Source organism: Malus sylvestris, chromosome 6, assembly GCF_916048215.2.
Source record: "Malus sylvestris chromosome 6, drMalSylv7.2, whole genome shotgun sequence".
NCBI classification, from domain to species: Eukaryota; Viridiplantae; Streptophyta; class Magnoliopsida; order Rosales; family Rosaceae; genus Malus; species Malus sylvestris.
The window spans coordinates 1,556,172-1,575,920 of NC_062265.1; the positions used below are offsets into that span (position 1 = coordinate 1,556,172).

General features: G+C 36.5%; 1 protein-coding gene and 1 pseudogene across 1 annotated transcript; both read left to right on the top strand.

Annotated features, from left to right (window-relative positions):
• The first annotated feature begins 4,459 nt into the window (after window positions 1-4,459).
• Window positions 4,460-4,942, top strand: LOC126625683 (agamous-like MADS-box protein AGL80; annotated as a pseudogene).
• An 11,425-nt stretch (window positions 4,943-16,367) lies between these two features.
• Window positions 16,368-17,481, top strand: LOC126627394 (agamous-like MADS-box protein AGL80). Its single transcript, XM_050296865.1, has one exon. It carries the CDS (start codon window positions 16,387-16,389, stop codon window positions 17,107-17,109), a length of 723 nt encoding a protein of 240 aa, XP_050152822.1. The 5' UTR covers window positions 16,368-16,386; the 3' UTR covers window positions 17,110-17,481.
• Window positions 17,482-19,749: the final 2,268 nt, after the last annotated feature.

The window sequence follows — 19,749 nt, forward strand, 5'->3', positions numbered from 1 at the left end:
AAAACAAATTTGGTGAAATAGAAGTTATAGGAAAAATATATAATTTAAAAAAAAAAATGAAAATAGAAGTTATAAGAAAAAAATAGAATTTAAAATAAAATGAAACAAATTTTGTAAATAGAAGTTATAGGAAAAAATGGAATTTAAAAAAAAATATGAAACAAATTTTGTAAAATAAAAGTTATAGAAAAAAAATAGAATTTAAAAAAAAACTGAACCAAATTTTGTAAAATAGAAGTTATAGGAAAAAAATAGAATTTAAAAAAAAATATGAAACAAATTTTGTAAAATAGAAGTTATAGGAAGTTATAGAAAAAAAAATAGAATTTAAAAATAGAAAAAAAAGGTTTAAATTCATAAAAAAAAAATTTGAATACAACAGTTAGCTGACTCAACTAGCCGTTGTATTCAAAATTTTCATACTATTCGTGTAGGTTATAACCAGCACGATTGCAATTAATCAAAAATATTCCTGTCTAGCCGTTACTATTCATGTCGGTTATAACCGACACTATTGCGAGAAACAAAATTATTCCTGTCGGTTATATCCGACAATTTTAAGCAAAATTATGGCCAGCTCCGGGCTGGCTGGAAGGTGCCAGCCCTTTGGCCCTTTCAGATTCCGTGGGGCCCACGATCCCTCTGGCCTAGCCCTCGATTGGAGATGATTTTCGGCCCTCTAGCCTTCTGGACCCTTCGGTTGGAGATGGCGTTATTGTCCTTTTACCACTCAGTGGAGATTGGAATTCTCTGCTAATTCCTCAAGTTGTTCCTTCTAACTCATATCAAATGAAGTCCAACACACCGTAACAACCTATGAATTCAAAATATACACAATCATGATCAAGTTAACAGTTAACCTAAGGGTTTCAACCAATGCAAGTCCACTCCGACAAGCTAAAAACTAATGTCACTCGCAAAACACTGTGTGACAACTCCACATTTGTCCTCCTCTACTACTAGCTTGTAAGGGAAAATGATAGAGGGCATGCTATCTAGAGTAAGAAGAAAAATTTCATGAATCCAAATGACTCATACACCACACGATGGTTATGGATCTGGATTCTTATACATGAAGAAGTTCGATTTGGATTCCCATGCAATATCTATTCCTAGATATCTTATGAGATTCTCGAATGTTTCATCAAAACTGAATGAGGAAAATAACTCGAAGGTCCATCTGACAGATGAAAAACCTTGGTCCAAACCATGGTAGTACTCCAAAAGATAAGTACTTTTGATTATTTTTAATTGTATATATGATTAAATGCATATTCTGGACATGATATTGCAATGATCTGTTTAGATTCTCGCATGACTTTGTGTATTCTTTCTTACACCATTCTTTTCGGTACATTGAATACCCTAAATTCTAGAATGACACACATCATAATTGAAAGTCCAATAATTCAAAGTGATCGTGTTAGAATAGTCTTATTTTGCCCATTCCCTAGTGTTTAGTTAACATCTTGGAAGTCTCAAGCTATATTAAGCGCGATTACGATAGGCGGGCTACGAACACAAGGACATGGGCACTGATTCTAGAAGTCCAACCTACCATTTGGCATCCGAAAAGTTTATACAACCTAAGGGTTGTGGCATCTAACATTCAAACCTGGACTCTACATAATTCAAGGGAATAATCAAAGGTGATCTAGAAATTATTTGAGGGGTGGCTCTAAACTCCTACCCTGATTAAAATTACTTCTATCTCTGACCAGTGCATTAAGTCAAGTACGTTTAGCGGCACCATGTGTCTAATGCAAGTCTGGAAGAGGCATCCAAACTAAGAAATCTTCAAGAAGATTTTATTCCAATGGAGCTCCGATACACGTAAATGTTTATGCAAGTTAGATAAGTGTAGTTTAATCGGAAATGCTTAGGTTCGACATATAAGATTCGACAAAAGGATTTCATAAGTGTTTCTGACCTGCATGCAGGTCACAAAGTCACGAACAAACTTTTGTTTAAGATTCACTAAGGACAGACACACATTTCGAACTGGGAAGGAAACCCCTTCTTGGTGACATGTAAAATACTTAGACCTATAATTGGGTAAGGTGAAAGAACAAACAAAATTAGAGTTATGTTCAATCTTTCGCAACACTTGATTAATCTTCTGAAAGTGTTATAAACAAACAAGGTAGCTCAAACATGTCAGACTGACATTGAGATGTGGAGGTCATTCTAGATATGATTCGTCACTTTCTCATCTTTTGTCCGATCAATACATAAAAGCAAACATGGGGCAAAATATTTCTCATGGGTTTTGTACAAGGTGCCGGAGTAAAGTGGTACTCCGATTACCCCATAAAATGTTTATAAACACTAAGTTTGGGAGGTGATGTTTTTTCGAATCAACATTACTAAGGGGTATTCGAGCTGTCCCAGGTGTACAATTCTACTTGTATTTCGCTCTAGTACTCTTTATTCCTAAGTTGGTTTACTTCGAAAAGATTGTCAGATTAAACTACATTTTGCGTTAAGGAAGTAAAGGATAAAAAATTCTAAGTGTTTGACTCTAGTAGGCTTAATGACTTGAGTAAAATACACTTAGCAAAACATTCCCTAAGGCATCTAAGTTCTTCTAAGAATATATATGCACGTTCCACCTCCCACCCAGCTTTTTAGTTATGCATCCAGAACTCCAACCAATGTTTACAATATGGTATGGAATTCTAAAAGATCGAATCTTTGAGAGACAAGAAAGTAGAATTAACCGAACTTGGCCATCTCCAGATCAACAAGAATTTTGAAGGTCATTCAAATGCGTATTTTAGAAAAGTTATTCTAGGATGTTTCACTCATGGTTCATTGGTAACTATCCATCTTCAAAGCGGAGTGCAATCTCAGAAGAATAGTTAAGGGCAACTATGGGACCATAATTTTTTGAGACCATAACACGTGGCACCTCGAGTGGCAAGAAGAACCAGAATGCCTAGAGCCCAAGAAGCATAGTCCGACTAGTTAGGCTTAAGTCCATTATAGATATTACTTGTTTCCCAAGTACGGAAACCCTAATTCAAGTCAAATTAGAATCTCTTGGAGATCAGACAATGTAATCCTAGGAAGATGGGATATCTTATCCTTATATCTCCTAGATAGTCTCCCAATTTAATTAGGATCACTCTCTCTATAAAGATTCTCAAGATCTCTATAAATACTTTCGCCTGAGTATCTATTAAGGGACACTCATCTGGATTCTTTGATCAATCACAACTAAAGATACATCTTTCTTATATTCACCATTGCCTAGCAGAGACTCGTCTCTCAGATACGCCGCCTTTTATGAATAAACACGTGTATGGAGAAGTCCTTAACGCCCTGTCATTGGTTATTTGTCAAGGATGGATCACAATTTATTTCACATCACACCATTATTTCTTAGAATTACACCAATGATTTGATTCTCCACTCAAGAGATGTGTTGGCAATCCAATTTGGATTCAATCACACCCTATAATCAACCCTATTCTCCCATCATCAGAGATCATAGGCAATTCCGACTGGATTTCGCCTTTGTCCGCAGATGTGCACAAATTAGATCTGATAGAAACGATTTTTTTTTTTGCAAATGCTATTAATAAAGAAAATGCTGGAGATACCAAATTTTTAGACCATCTTTTGTACACCATATGATGCGGCAATTGATGGTTGAGCTCATTTTTTAATAATTTAAGGAAGAATGGAGCCATTTACTATCACTTCATGTAGTCTACAAAAACTAGTCTAAAAAGTTGACCTCTCTAGCATTACTTTATTACTAATTTTGGTTAGTCAATTGGAAAGTTGTATTTTTTTAAAACCGTTCACATAAAAAATTGTCTTTATATTTATTCGTTCAAGGGATTAGATATGTTTTTGTGTTCAGGATTTCTCTTTATCATCGAACTCTCATCCTTATCAACAAGAAAAAGGGTGTCTGATTTTCCTTGTTAATGAGAACTACTAAAGTTAGACATAATAACTCTCTTTCAAATAATGAATTAGCCACGGAAAAAAAATTGTGTCCTAATGCGTGAATGTTCATGTACGCAAGAAAAATGTATAGGAAACCATTCTATATAAAACAAAGAGTGGATAAAATTAAATACTCATCCAACCAACTCACGGTTAACAAATTTTCTTAATTTAAATCAAAATATGCTAATCGACCCATTCCCTCAAATTCCACATTGTAAATTTGTTGGCCGTCATAAATTTTGCATCCAATGTATATGCATAACAAAATGTCCTATTGATTTTTTTATATACATTCTACAACCTATGAGCATTAAATTTCTGTTCTGGTCTAAATCTGAAAGCATTTATAAGAAGGTCCTTGCAAGTAATATAAATACTAGTTAGTGGGGTTGGGGTTAAAGCAAACAAGTTAGCAAGCAACCGTAGTGCTCTTCCTTACACCTTAGTTTGCAAACACCAGGGCTCCTCCTTGTGCCCTAGTTTACAGCGAGTCACAATGACTTGAGAAAAAGTGAAGCTTGCCTACATCCAAAATGACCAAACTCGAAAATTGACATTCAAGAAAAGGAAGAAGGGACTACTGAAGAAGATGTCTGAACTCACTATCCTTTGTGATGTTCAGGCATGTGCTATCATATATGGAAAACATGATACTCAAGATAAGGTTTGGCCATCCTCTGCAGGAGTCCAACGCACGTACACAAAGTTCAAGACAATGCCGTCAATGGAGCATACTAAGAAGCATCTAAACATGGAGACTCTTCTAAGGCAGCGGATCGAGAAGGAAAAAGACCAGTTGAGGAAACAGAAGAAGGAGAATCACGAAAAGGAGATGTCAATCATGATGAGCAAGTGTCTGACTGAGAGGTCCTTGCAGGGTTTTAACATGGAAGATCTGAATGACCTAGGTTGGATGATTAATCACAAGGTGGAGGAGATAAATAGAAAGATGAAGAAAGTGAATGACGAGCTGGCTTAGAACGAACAATCAAAGCCATGTAGTAAAAACATCACCGCCACCAGCGATCAGCGACAGAATGATGAACATGCAGCAAACTTAGGCATCACTTATGGAGATGATGACCCCACACGACCATTAGCAACATCAGCAGATGGTGGGGCTTGAAGCCAACACTTGGGATGAGTTTCTGCCGTTTGGGAACCATAACCACCCTGCTATATGGTCCAATACACCATTTTACCCTTGAACATTAGTAATTTGTTTTCTTTTGATATGACCACGTAAAGTTTCTACAATGTTTTAATAACTTTACATGGTGTTGGATGTTTTAATTTTAATAACTTTTATATTTCATGGATGTAACTTTCATTTGTCATTATTAATAAAATATGCAGTTCTTTCCCTTATATTATTTCCAATTTAAAATACTTTGAATTAAGAATTACTTCAAATAGGTGTTGGTCTAGAATCCAATAAAATTTTGAAAGATGAGTTTATATTTCTCATAGAAGTCTTAATCAACTTTATTTGATCTATATAGCAAAAGAATGTAAAAAAAGGTTTAAGAAAGAAATTGAATAATTTTAGTCATTGTTAGAAGTAAAATTTATTCAACAAAAAAGAAGAAGAAAGATATGATATATGATCAATTCTTTTATTGTATGCAAGTTTATCTTACACTGTCGGTTCTAAGCCTGAATAAATGAGGAGATGGAGTGCGCTGGGTAGTTGACAACCAACGTTTTGATCTTCACGTCGAATCCTTATGATATGAGTTCTAAACAAAATTGCGCTAAAACTTGGTTATCAACTGAAGTGATACGCTGTGTGGCTCGGGTACAGTGATAAATGAGCAAGGGTCATTGTATGTCCATCGACGCACGGATGCATTGTCAAACGAGAAAAGGCACTACAAAAACTACTTTTTGAATGACTCCACTCAAAGTTTGGAAGTACCTACTGGCATCAACTTTACCCAAGACACGCAAAAGAAGTATTTAATCTTATTGGATAGGTAAGGCCAAAGAAGTTAGGACATGAGGATAGGATTCAAGAGAGTAGAATGCGTTTAGGAACTTGAAATATAGGAATGTAAATGGGAAAATCTATGGAAGTAGTAGAAGTTATGGTTAGGAGAAGGAGAAGTATTATGTGTGGATGCAAATTTCCACATTCTTCTCATTTGACAAAAATGTACTTGCAAAATAATAACACCTAAGATTAAGGCCAAGAGCCTCACGCACCCACGATGAATGGGGAGCTTTGGCCGAAGAATCTCCGATGCCAAAGTTAGAATTTGAGAGAGAAAGTGTTTAGAGAATTTAGGGAGAAAATGAACTTAGCTTTTTGGAGAAAAATGAGACTATATATAGGGGGTGTGGCCAACCTTATTTGGAGAAATGGGGACCGGCCACTTATGGTGTTTTTTGAATATAATTGCAAGATATTATGTCAAATAATAATTGGCAATAAATTTGGTAATCAATCCCAAATAGAATAAGGAAATTAGGAGTTACCTTTTGAGTGGAGATTTGATGAGGAGTGATGAGAGGGTTTTGAATAAATATCATTTTGATCACCTTTAACTTTTCCTTAATTGAGCCATTATTGTCCACTGCTTGCGTGTGGGAATCCTGATGTGTCTCGAGGGTAATTTTGTCTTTCTACCCAAAAGTCCACGTGTCGCTCCATAATTTTCTTGATTATTTTTGACTCCACAAATGCCCTCACAACTATTGGGCTGCTCGCAGGAAAGGGCAACAAGTGTAGAGATCTTCCCTTGCTTTAGGAAATGTAAGATTGTTTCCTATTTTGATGTACATTCCCACATTAGTTGGAAATTAGATCCTTCTAGGAAAGGGAAATAAATCACTTCTAAAGTCTATTTAAGTCTACCTTAAGTAGATGATTAAATCAAATTCAGAGAGCAATTATTCTACCCTACAAGAGAGAGAAAGCTAGAGGATACTCCCCTAGCAATCTTCTACACTTGCCTGTGCAAATGACCGTCTTTCGTTGTTTTCTTTGTCTTCTTTGCGCCGCATCGAGGTAAGAAAAATTTAATTTTCTTTGTCTTCTTCTTGGATAGTGCTGTTGCGGGGCAATCGTCAGGATGTGTGGCATGTTGGCTAATAGAGGCCATGAGTTGGCTCGACATAGGCCGATGAGTGTTGTGGTAGAGGCCACTGCTTGGGCTGCTCGGCTTGGCTAGAGCCAAGGGAAGCTGTGCAGTTGGGGCCGTGGATTGAGGCGCTGTGGCACAGTGCTAGGTGGGCTGTATGGCTCATTGCTTGGAGAAGTGCTAGTGCTCGGCGTATGACCGTGTGGCTGCCTTATTTAATATCTTGCAATTAATTTGGTAATTAATCCCAATTAGAATAAAGAAATTGGGAGTTTCCTTTTGAAAGGGGATTTGATGAGGAGTGATGAGAGGGTTTTGAATGAATACCATTTTGATCACCTTTGACTCTTCCTTGATTGAGCCGTTATTATCCGCTGTTTGCGCGTGGAAATCCTAGTGTGTCTCAAGGGTAATTTTGTCTTTTTACCCAAAAGTTCACGTGTCGCCTCAATAATTTTCTTGATTATTTTTGGCTCCACATTATGTGCCTCGATGAAACTAAGTGAGTTGGTCTTAAGGCGAAGGATCTCGAATACAAACTTTGGTATTCGGGCACAAACATATTGAGAAACGATGTTCAACATCATCGTGGATAAAACTAACAAAAGATGTTGTAGATATTAAGAGGGTCAAGGATAGAATTATAGCAATTAAAATTATGTTAGGACAAGAACTCCTCAATGTAATTAGTTTGTATACACCTCAAGTGGGGTTGGATAAGAGTATGAAGGAGACATTTTGGTAAGATCTTGGAGAATTGGTCCAAGGAATCCCTTAGACAGAGAAGCTACTTGTTGAGTCAATTTTATATTATATATTTTACCATATTCTTATTATTTTTGGTAATTATTTTGGTGAGATTTTGATACTTTGAATTATTAAAATTTTGAAAATTTTAATTTGTGCCTTATTAAAAATATTAATTTAACTAATTCCTCACTATCACTAAACAAAAGTAACTTGTTATTTATGTTATTATATTTTATTAGTGTCTTTCATCATTAAAAAATGTCATTAATCCTTTCATACATAAACTTCATTAATTTGTTAAAATTTTATAGATAATTATATAAGAAAAAATGTATATAAAACTTATGCTACATTTGAAAATAAACGTGCCTTTTGGTACGTTAGATTTTAAATGTACCAATAAAGAAAATATATCAAAAATACAAATATATCATAAAATCAGATGTACCAATATTATAGGTAATTAAATGTACCAATATAAGCAAATATACCTCTAATAAAATTATCAAAAAAAAAAATGTTTAATTAAAGTCTTAAAATGAAGAAATGTTTAACCAACAAAATTAAAAAACGAGACGTTGAATAAAATGGCGCACTAATCAAATTTTGCTAGGTGCATTGACCAATTTTTTTTTCTTTACTGTGTGTATGTACTGCGTACGGATATTGATAACAGAAGTATTTCACAGAAACCATAGCTACGAAAGGAAGGTTCAAAGGAAATGCAAAACAGGAATTACAGAGAGAATAGAGAAGTTTGAGAAATAAGAAGAAAAGTGCTGATTATTGAATGAATCTGTAAAGCGTGATTACAAAGCTTTATAGAGTAACATTTCTTAAGGACTAAAATACCATTCCTTATCTAGACAATAGATCCTAACCATCAGATTCTGACCACCTACAACCAATTACAACTACCTCAACCACATTGGTTGACATGGCAGCAACCATTTCCAACCATATAAGCTGACATGGCAGCAGCCACTGATCTATGGCCATGTGTTTGATCTATTGCCATGTGTCTTCATCCATCATCCCCCCTCAATCTTGGCTGGGGAACCAAGGCGAAGAGTGCAACGGTGTTTAAAAAACACTGGACTGTGTAATCCTTTGGTCAGAATATCAGCTGTTTGCTCCTCTGTGGGGACATATTGAACAAGCATATCATTCTTCTGAACTTTTTCCCGAATGAAATGAAAATCTGTGTCGAGATGTTTGATTCGTGTGTGAAAGACATGATTGGAACACAAAGCCAAAGCAGACAAGTTATCATAATGGATGAGAGGAGGTTCCAGTAAGACCTGATGCAAATCGCGCAACAAATTCAGAATCCATGTAATATCTGCAGTACAATGAGCAAGAGACTTATATTCAGCTTCAGTGGAGCTCCTAGAAACTGAAGCTTGCTTCTTAGATTGCCAGGAAACTGGATTGTGGCCAAGATACACCACAAAACCTATGACGGATCTCCTAGTATTAGGATCAGCCGCCCAATCGGAATCAAAGAAAGCAACAAGTGAACTATCTGATGAAGATGAATAAGTGAGGCCATATGAAATTGTACCCTGCACATATCGGAGGATTCTTTTAACTAGTGGGAGTGTTCATATATTGGCATGCAGCATTGACAGCATATGCCAAGTCAGGTCTTGTAAAGGTGATATATTGTAAGGCACCAACCAAACTGCGATACAATGTAGGATCTGCCAAAGGAGTTCCATCAGAATAAAGAAATTGAGTATGAGGTCTACATGGTGTAGTTACAGATTTGCAATTATCCATCCCTGCCTTTTGTAACAAGTCTTTAGCATATTTCGACTGACTTAGAAAAATATCCCCATTCGACTTATACTCAATCTGCAGTCCCAAGAAATATGACAGTTTACCCATATCCTTAAGATCAAATACATCCCCTAATTCTTGAACGACCGCTTGGACCTTTGTAGAATTAGATCTAGTGAGAATGATGTCATCCACATAGAGTAATAATGCAATAACATCCACTCCATCATGCTTCACAAATAGACCAGTGTCGGATTGAGACATTATGAATCCCATTGCAGGTAAATAACCAGTGAACTTCGCATTCCATGCTCGAGGTGCTTGTTTAAGACCATACAGAGATTTGACTAACTTGCATACATGATTTGGATGCTGAGAATCAACAAACCCTCTTGGTTGTGTCATATAAACCTCATCTTCTAATTCACCATGCAAAAATGCATTTTTCACATCAAGTTGTCTCAATTCCCATCTGTGTTGTGCTGCAAGTGAAATAATGAGTCTGACTGTGGTGTGTCGAACAACCGGACTAAAAGTCTCAAAATAATCCAGACCATATTCTTGAGAATAGCACTGAGCAACCAATCAGGCCTTATATCTTGAAATGGAACCATCTGGATTCTTCTTCAGTTTGTAGACCCATTTACTTCCAATAACTGCTCTATGAGGAGGTGGGGGAACTAAAATCCAAGTACCTTGACTCCTCAATGCATCATACTCCTCTTGCATTGCATCCTGCCAATGTTTATTTGATGCAGCACTTCGAAAGGATTGTGGTTCAACAATATCATTACTATGAGCCAGAAAAGAAAATCCACCTTGACCAGTAGCTATATCATCCAATTTCAAAGTAGATAATTCGGGCAAAGAGGCAATATAACTAGAGTAATCTTTTCTAGAAATAGTACCAGTTTGTAACCTGGTTTGCATCCTGTGAGTGTGAGGAGCACTATGTGAATCATGAGCAATATTAGATGTATCAAGAGGGAGAAGTACCTCTAATTGTGCAGGATGAAGGACAGGTAACACAGAGGCTGGATTTGGAGAGGGGAAAGTTGGTTCAGATTGTTGAGATGATGGAGAGCTTGAGACTTGAACTTGTGACTGTAATACTGAAGATGCAGACTCAGAAATTGAATTAGGCACTGCATTACTAGAAAATGAATTCACTGTATCTGATACTGAACTAGCAGCTCTAGGATGCAAGGGAAGAACAAATGTTGCAGATGACCTGTTATCTGTAGCTTCATGAGAATTAGACTGATGTTTAGATTGATCTCTTGAAACTGTATAACTACTCTTATAGGGAAACATATCTTCATTGTGAACATGTCTAGAAATAATGAATTTTCGAGTCTATGGATGATAACATATGACACCTTTATATCCATGTGCATACCCAAGGAAAATACATTGTACAACTCTTGGTTGCAACTTATTTGCATTATATGGCTTAATATATGGATAGACTGCACTACCAAACACTTTCAGCTCTTGTAATCGAGGAATAAGCCCAAACAACAACTGATAAGGGGATTTGAAATCCAAAAGCTTACATGGCATTTTATTAATAAAAAAAACAGAATGAGCACATGCATGAAACCACAACTCCTGAGATAAACCAGCTGCAGTCATAAGGGTTATAGCTGTCTCCACAATGTGGTGATGTTTCCTCTCAGCAATTCCATTTTGCTGAGGGGTATATGGACAGGAAACTCTATGAACTATACCCTTATGTGCTAAGAAATTCTGAAATCTGTTGCTCATATATTCACCACATCCATCTGTTTGAATGCACTTAATACCAACTTGAAATTGAGTAGAGACAAAACTGTAGAACTTGAGAAAAACATCAAATACTTCTTATTTATTTACCAATGGAAATATCCAAACATATCTAGAAAATTCATCTACAAAGCTGACATAATATCTGAATCCTTCAACTGATTTAGTAGGTGAGGGACGCCAAAGATTCGAATGAACCTTTTGAAAAAGAAATACAGATTTGTCTTTCTTATCTAGAAAAGGTAGCCTAGTCATTTTTCCAGAAATACAATTTGAACACATATAGTGTGTGTCATCAACAATACTATGTATCTGAGATTGCTTCAACATTGTAGATAGAACTTCATTACTGGGATGCCCACATCTCTGATGCCAAACTAAATGCTTCACATTCTGACCAAGTAAACCTGTTGACCTGTGCTTAGACTTCACTGCTGTGCTTGTAAGTAACTTGGTAGGAATCTTGAACAACTTTCCCTCATGGCTCCTTCCTTGGTAAATCACAGCCTTGGTTACCTTGTTCTGCACAAAGAAATTATTCTCATCACATATGAACCAACAGAAGTTGTCTTTACACAGTTGTTTAACAGACAACAAACTAACTGCAATAGTAGGAACATGCAACACATTTCTCAAAATTAAAGTTCGAGGTAATGTGTATAATTTTGCAGATCCAATGTGATGAATTGGCAAATCTTCTCCATTGCCAATTGTAATTCGATCAGTACCATCATATGTATTAACTTGCTGAAGAGCATTCGCATCGGCAGTCATGTGATGTGACGCCCCTGTATCCACAATCCAGGAATCATTTGGTAAGAAATTAGGCTGAGCTTCAGCTTGCATTGCAGTTAACACTGGTGATGGTGCAGTACCCTGATAGGCAAAATTATTCCTGTGATAGCAGTCTAATGCACTGTGTCCCTTCTTCCCACAGATCTAACACTCAACTACCGAGCCACTTGAACTTGCATTGTTAGATCTTTTCCATCAATTTGGAGCAGTATGACCCCGTTTAAAAAAAATATGACATTCTTGAACAATGTTTGATCTGGTGTCAGTGTTACCGGACCACGAATTCCAAGTTCCGGTATTCTGTCGGTTACCCGAAGATTGACCTCTGCCATTGTTTGTAGTATTTCCTCCCTGTGAATACCTGAAACCACCATTTCCATTCATGTTGTTGTTAGGCCTGAAAGATCTAGAACCATTATTTGGATTTGAGTAAGGCCTTGGAGCACCGGCATTTCCCACAAAACCGTAGGCATTTGAGAACTCAGAATATTGTGGAAATGGATATGGAGAGGCACCATATGGATTTCCAGGAAGCAGAGGATAAGGCACTGGCATAGTAGGAGAAACTGGCATTGGCAACAATGGAAATGACGCAGAACCACCATTTGAGGGAGTGCCCTGTGATAGACCAGATGATTGCATTCCGAAAGATGATGTTCCTCTTGGCACTTGAGTAAGGACACCACCAGTGGTATACGAAACCCCTTGTGAATTACTAGTAGATCCCTGAGATGAGCTTTGTGATGACCCTTGCATATACAATCCTGAAAAACTCTAAGACACATTATTTAAGACAGATTCAGCTTCCCGTTCAGCACATAACAACTGTTCACGAAATTCTCTCAATGTGAGAGGAGTATCTTTAGTAAGAATTACTGTCCTTATTGTAGAATACTCTCGAGGTAACCCAGATAAAGCAGCCAAGATAAAATCATTATTCGAGATAGTCTCACCAGCATTAAGCAATTGTTCTTTGATATCCTTAAGTTTGGACAAGAACTGATCTATTGAATCTCCCCCTTTCTGCAAGATTTGGAATTCAGTTTTTAGAGTATGGCATAACTATCTTGTAAACTGGACCAAGCTTCATGTGCCGTTCTACATCCAAGAACATGCTCAATGGCCTCATCAGACAAAGTAGCAAGAAGCAGACTCAACAAAGCCATATCAACAGATTCCCACTCCAAGAAAGCTTCAGAAACTTGTGTGGTAACCCCATTTTCTGGATGAATGATATACCTTGAAGGACACACAACAGATCCATCAAAATGATCAAACAACTTGTACCCTTTCACAACTGACTTCAACTGAAAAACCCACTTAGAGAAATTCCTATCATTCAGTTTAATCGTCAACATCCCCAAAAGACCTTCAATTTTCACACCAGGAACCGTCATTTTCCTCAAATCCAAGAATTGTAGAAACACAGAGAATTTGCAAGAATGGCTTCGTGCCGCAGAAATCAACAAATCAGCAGGAAAAATGGCTTCGTGCCTTAACAAATTCACAAATTCGCAAGAAAAATGGCTTCGTGCCTCAACGAACAAATCAACAGAGAAATGGCTTCGTGCCTCAACAAATTCACAAATCAACAGAAAATGGCTTCGTGCCTCAACAAATTCACAAGATAAATGGCTTCGTGCCTCAACGAATCAACAAGAAATGGCTTCGTGCCTCGACAAACATAGCAAAAGAAAGAAACACCTCCAAACAGAAACTTATCACCTGAGATCCGCAGATACCAGAAGCTTAATCGACCGCTACAACTTCAGCCGAAGAGACCCAGAATTGCAGAACCCATGAACATTCGCCTACCCACAACGGATCGATGGCTTTGATACCATGATTACAAAAGTATTTCACAGAAACCATAGCTACGAAAGGAAGGTTCAAAGGAAATGCAAAACAGGAATTACAGAGAGAATAGAGAAGTTTGAGAAATAAGAAGAAAAATGCTGATTGTATTGAATGAATCTGTAAAGCATGATTACAAAGCTTTATAGAGTAACATTTCTTAAGGACTAAAATACCCTTCCTTATCTAGACAATAGATCCTAACCATCAGATTCTAACCACCTACAACCAACTACAACTACCTCAACCACATTGGTTGACATGGCAGCAACCATTTCCAACCATATAAGCTGACATGGCAGCAGCCACTGATCTACTGCCATGTGTCTGATCTACTGCCATGTGTCTTCATCCATCAGATATTACCCTGAAAAGAGGAGCAGGGCCGCCTCTCCTGGTCAAGGCCATCCAGATCATCCAATCATCCGACAACACGCCGACGGAGGAGTAGGAAAATAAACTTGTCCTCGCCCCCATTGTTCGCGTTGTGAGTGCTCGATCTCTTCTTTGTTTTCTATTATTGTGAGTGCTCTCTTCTTTGTTTTCTATCTTTCGCTTGAAATTCAGTGAAAAATTAACCTTCATTCATGTTATTTACTAGCTGCTGAATCTGAGGTGTCGCCTGCAGAGAACTGAGACGGTTATTTTTCACTCTTCTGAAGGCCTACGGACGAACAGACGAGGAGCAAAGCTTTGCACTGAGGTAACGATAACAAATGTTTCGTATGATCATGGCTGCCCGCCATTATTTGCTCTCATTGAAAAATGTAATATTTAACGACAGTAGAAATGGATTGAACTGCTTGCAATCGGCATTACCTCCGACAAGGGAAAGGTTTGATGAACAAATATATCATATTCATCCTAGTTTATTAGTTCGATTGAAATGTGCTTCGTATGTCTACTTTTGATCGATGTTAAGCATTTTACTATGTCTTCTGGTAATTAACTCGTGCTTCGTTGAGCTATTTAACATGCAAGTATACTGGTCACCATGTAACAACGGATTCATAATCATTAACCATTAGATTTTATATCATGGATTAATATTAAAACATGAAAAGAACGTCAATTTAACTCCACCCTTGAGATCAAATCCAATGTTTACCAAGAGAGTTTTTTTTTACTAAAAAAAAAAAAAAAAAAAAAAAAAAATCCAAAAATAGGTTTTAGGGTTTTCAGACTTAACAAAGGAGATATGCATTCGAGAGAAGACGCAGAACAAAAAAAAATTCTACAAAAGAACCGTCCGTACTCCATTCCCTTGAGGATTAAATTAATCATTTCTAACATTGGCTATTTTGCACTTACTATGTTTGGATGAGGGAAATAAAATTAGAATTTTGATAAAAGTTAGAATTTATGAAGACATGCACCAATTCTTTTGTTTGGATTTATAAACATAGAAATTTAGAATTTTCACGTGGAAAAAAATGTGGAATTTGGGACCTCCAATTAGTTTAAATTCCATGTAAATAGGTGTTATTTCTGAATTTCCATATATAAGTGAGAGTTTAAAAATATCAAATTCCGTTTCAAATTTCATTGTTCTTTTAGGTTAACCAAACAAGAAAATTTACAAAATCCTAAAAAAAAAAAAATTCCGTCATTTTAAAATTCCTTAGTAATCTTAAATTTCTTCATCCAAACATAGTGGTTTTTTATTAGTTTCATGCCTCCACATGTTTTGAGAATTAGATAATTTCCTTGTGGATGCTTTACTAATCTTGGCTGCTCAATTCACTGTATTTCACAGACCATTTGCATCAAAACATGTTTCTATATTTGTTTGTTTGTTGGGTACGTAGGTATGTTGTCGTGTTCTTTGTAACTGGACTTTCATCCTTATCAACAAGAAAGAGGGTGATAAATTTACCTTGTTAATGATAATTACCAAAGCTAAACATAATTAAATTCTTTCAATGAATGAATGAGCCACGAAAAAATTTGTGTCCAAATACATGAATGTTCATGCATGCATGGAAATTTATAGAAAAGCCTTCCATATAAAAACACGAGTGGATAATATCAAATACTCATCCAACAAACTCACGTTTTACAATTTTTTCTACAATTTGCTACTTTGCTAATATGATTCCTTCCACCAAATTCCACATTGTAAATTTGTTGGCGGTCATAAATTTCACATCCAATGTATACAGATATCAAAATGGTCTCTACTGATTTTTATATATCCTGCAACCTAAGAGTATTAACTTTCTGTTGTGGACTAAATCTGAAAAAATTTAGGAGGAGGGTCCTTGTAAGTAGTATAAATACCACTCAGTGGAGTTGGGGTTAAGCAAGCAAGTAAACTGTAAGGCTCCTCCTTAAGCAAACCCTAGGGAATCTCCTTGTGCCCTAGCTAACAACCATGTCCCGAAAGAAGGTGAAGCTTGCCTACATCCAAAACCACACGACTCGAAAACTAACATTCAAAAAAAGAAAGAAGGGTTTTATGAAGAAGATGAGCGAAATCACTACCCTTTGTGATGTTGAGGCATGTGCTATCGTTTATGGACAGAACGATACTCAGCCTGAGGTTTGGCCATCCCCTTCTGGAGTACAAGGCACTTACGCGAAGTTCAGGACAATGCCCTCAATGGAGCAAACCAAAAAGCAGCTGAACATGGAGACTTTTCTGAGGCAGCGGATTGACAAGGCAAAGGACCAGCTGAGGAAACAGAAGAAGGAGAACCGGGAGAAAGAAATGTCAATCCTGATGAGCCAGTGTCTAACAGGGAGGTCCCTACACGATCTGAGCATGGGGGATTTGACTGACTTAGGGTGGGTGGTTGACCACAAAGTGGAGGATATCAATAGAAAGGTGAAGAAAGTGCATGACGAGTTGGCTTGGAACGGGAGCAATCAAGTCCAAGTAGTACCAACACAGCCACCACCACCAGCGATCAGTGTTGGAACGATGAACATGCAACAAACTCAGTCTCAAGCTGCACCGATGGAGATGATGACCCTGCAAGACCAGCAGCCGCAACAGCAGATGGGAGCAATTGGAGCAAACACCGGGGACGACTTTCTGCCCTTTGGGGACCAGAACCACCAATCTCTGTGGTCTAATATTCCATATTACCCTTGAAACGTCGGCGACGTACTGTTTTGTTTTCGTATGATATGAACCATATGTTGTTTCCTCAGTGTTTTAATTTAATAATTATGAGATTTCATTTATCCAGTTTTTTTATTTTTTATTTTATTTTTTATCAACCACAAGGAGAGTTTTTTGTTTGATTTTTTAAGTAAGTAAACGAGAAAGAGGATGTTTTATTTTCAGTAATTTTTACATTATGGATGTAACTTTAATTTAGTCGCTATTAATAAAATCCATTGTTTTTTTTTCATTTTTATTTTTATTTTATATTTTATTTTCAGTTTAACATATGATAAGATTTGTACTATCTGCAAAAGTAGAGATAAAAAATACTTGCAAGAGTACAAAGTAATTGTAGTATAGTCGGCTCTAGCAAAGTTTAATTAATTATTTAAATCAAAGTTTCAGAAAAAAGGCGATTTTATGATTTAAAATGATAAAAACAAATTTAATAGAAATAATTAAATAAATCAACAAAATAAAATAAACTAAAAGAAAACGGTTTTTGAAAGTTAAATTGTAAATGCACTAGGCTTCTGCCGTCATCTTAACAATCCTACACAATTCTTCAAATTACTTATGACTTAACACACATATTTTGAAAGTTAGGTTTTCCTAATATGTGTCTACTTGGACCTCAACATGGAGCTTATATCAAACATGCAATCTCCGTTTGTGGTATTCAGATCAAATCTAAACATACATGACTCATTAAGTTTTGTGAAACTTTTTGAAAAACCATACAACCCTTAAGACGTGATATTTATTCTAAGTGAACTTGCACATATTAACCACAAGAAGCTTTCGTAAATTTCAGGGACTGACCTCCGACCAAAATTGCATCAAATTACTTTTCTAAATATCTTAATGGTGATCAAGCATTAAGACAATTAGATAGCTAGTTAAACATGGTGATTAATAATTCAAAACCTACATGCATAATATCATAAGCAAATTGAAAAGAAACTACATATTCTTGCTAAGGCTCGTGGCCTACGCCCTAGCAAACAAAAATTAGTTAGGAACAATCATAAAACAAAATATTATTAAAAATAAGGATAGAAAACACCTTGTAAATAGCCAAAAGCTCTCTAAGCTGAATTCTCTAAAATAATGCGTTCTTCTCCCCTTTTTAAAAACCCTAATGGCTAAAAAGCCTTATTTATACCACTACAAAATAACATCTGTACTAGAAAAGATCTTCTAAAAACTAGGAAACATAATAGAATAAGATAACTAGGAAATACATTCATATTCTAACTTTGGGAAATCTGCTAAGCCAAAAAGCAGTCACGTTTTTGGATCTTTAGGGCTCCAAAACAGCCCAAAATGAAAGCTTGAGATGTCCTGAACATAATTGCAGAAGGCATCGAACCCAAAAGACATCATCTTGGACACCAAAAAGCCCAAATAAGCAGGAAACATCACTTTGACAGCACTGCACGCTAAACCTTTATTTCATCGTCATAAACAAACCGCTTGGTAGAAAAATCTGAAACTTTGATACGATCAAGCTGAAAGGGAAGGAGAATATAAAAAGAATGTATACTATATATAATAAAAAAGATATTGGATTGTCTCTCAATATTACGGTCTGGTGATATTCCTCTTCACTTGGAAGTGAGAGGTCTTAAGTTCGAATATCATGGATGGTGAATTCGATACCAAATTAGGTTGCCCATTGTGTGGCTTTGCCGAACACTCCCTCTCTTTAGTGTAAAAAAATCGATGTACTAAAAAAAAATAAAGATATTGGATTAAGTTTTTAAAAATTCAACAAATGCTCTTACTTTAAGTAGATGTTAAGGGATCATAAATTTATTAAATGAGGTTAACATGGGAAATATGAGACACCTCGATCAAGCAAAAGTAACTATTCTTGTGTTCTATTAGATGGAAGTGAAGGTTTCTTATCTTATTTAGAGCAGAATTGGGCGACATGAGATTCGAGATGAATTAATGAGTAGCTTCATAATGAGACAAGTACATTATTATGTCGCATTAGTCAAAACCGACATGTAATTTGTTATAAAAATAAGTTCTACGCAGTTGAATGCTATGAAAGGCTTAACTGTAAAAAGCCCTAATATTTTGGACCAAATAAAACAATGAACAATATTTTGGATAAGAAGAAAATAATGAAATATAATTAAAAAAAATGAATAATTTTAGAAAACGAAGACAGTAATTAAGTTTGGTCCTGCGGATTCTCCGCAAATAGGAGCAGGGTCTCCTCTCCTGGTCAAGGCCATCCAGATCGGACAGAGATTCCAGCCGGATCTCCTCCACCAAGTTCTAAGGATTTAGAGATCCGGATCGTTGAAATTTGATCAAATGGCTACAATTATTATCACTTTTAGAGGGCTTCTATTTGTAGTCGTTAAATCAAATTTCTACGATCCGGATCTTTGGATCCTTAGGATTTGATGGGGTGAGATCTGGCTGGGATCTCTGTCCATCCAGATCATCCAATTATCCGACGGGGCCCACGAAGATGGAGTACGGCAACAAACTTGTCCTCGCCCCCATGGTTGGACAAGGATTGTCTGCCCTCCACTTCCGGTGCCCTTCCTGTGCCCTCCTGTTTTGTGTGGTCACGGTTAAGCCACGTCAACATTTTATATTGTT

Bases quoted from the DNA above. Each gene is read 5' to 3' on its own strand.
- LOC126627394 (XM_050296865.1), top strand. From the start codon at position 16,387: ATGTCCCGAAAGAAGGTGAAGCTTGCCTACATCCAAAACCACACGACT.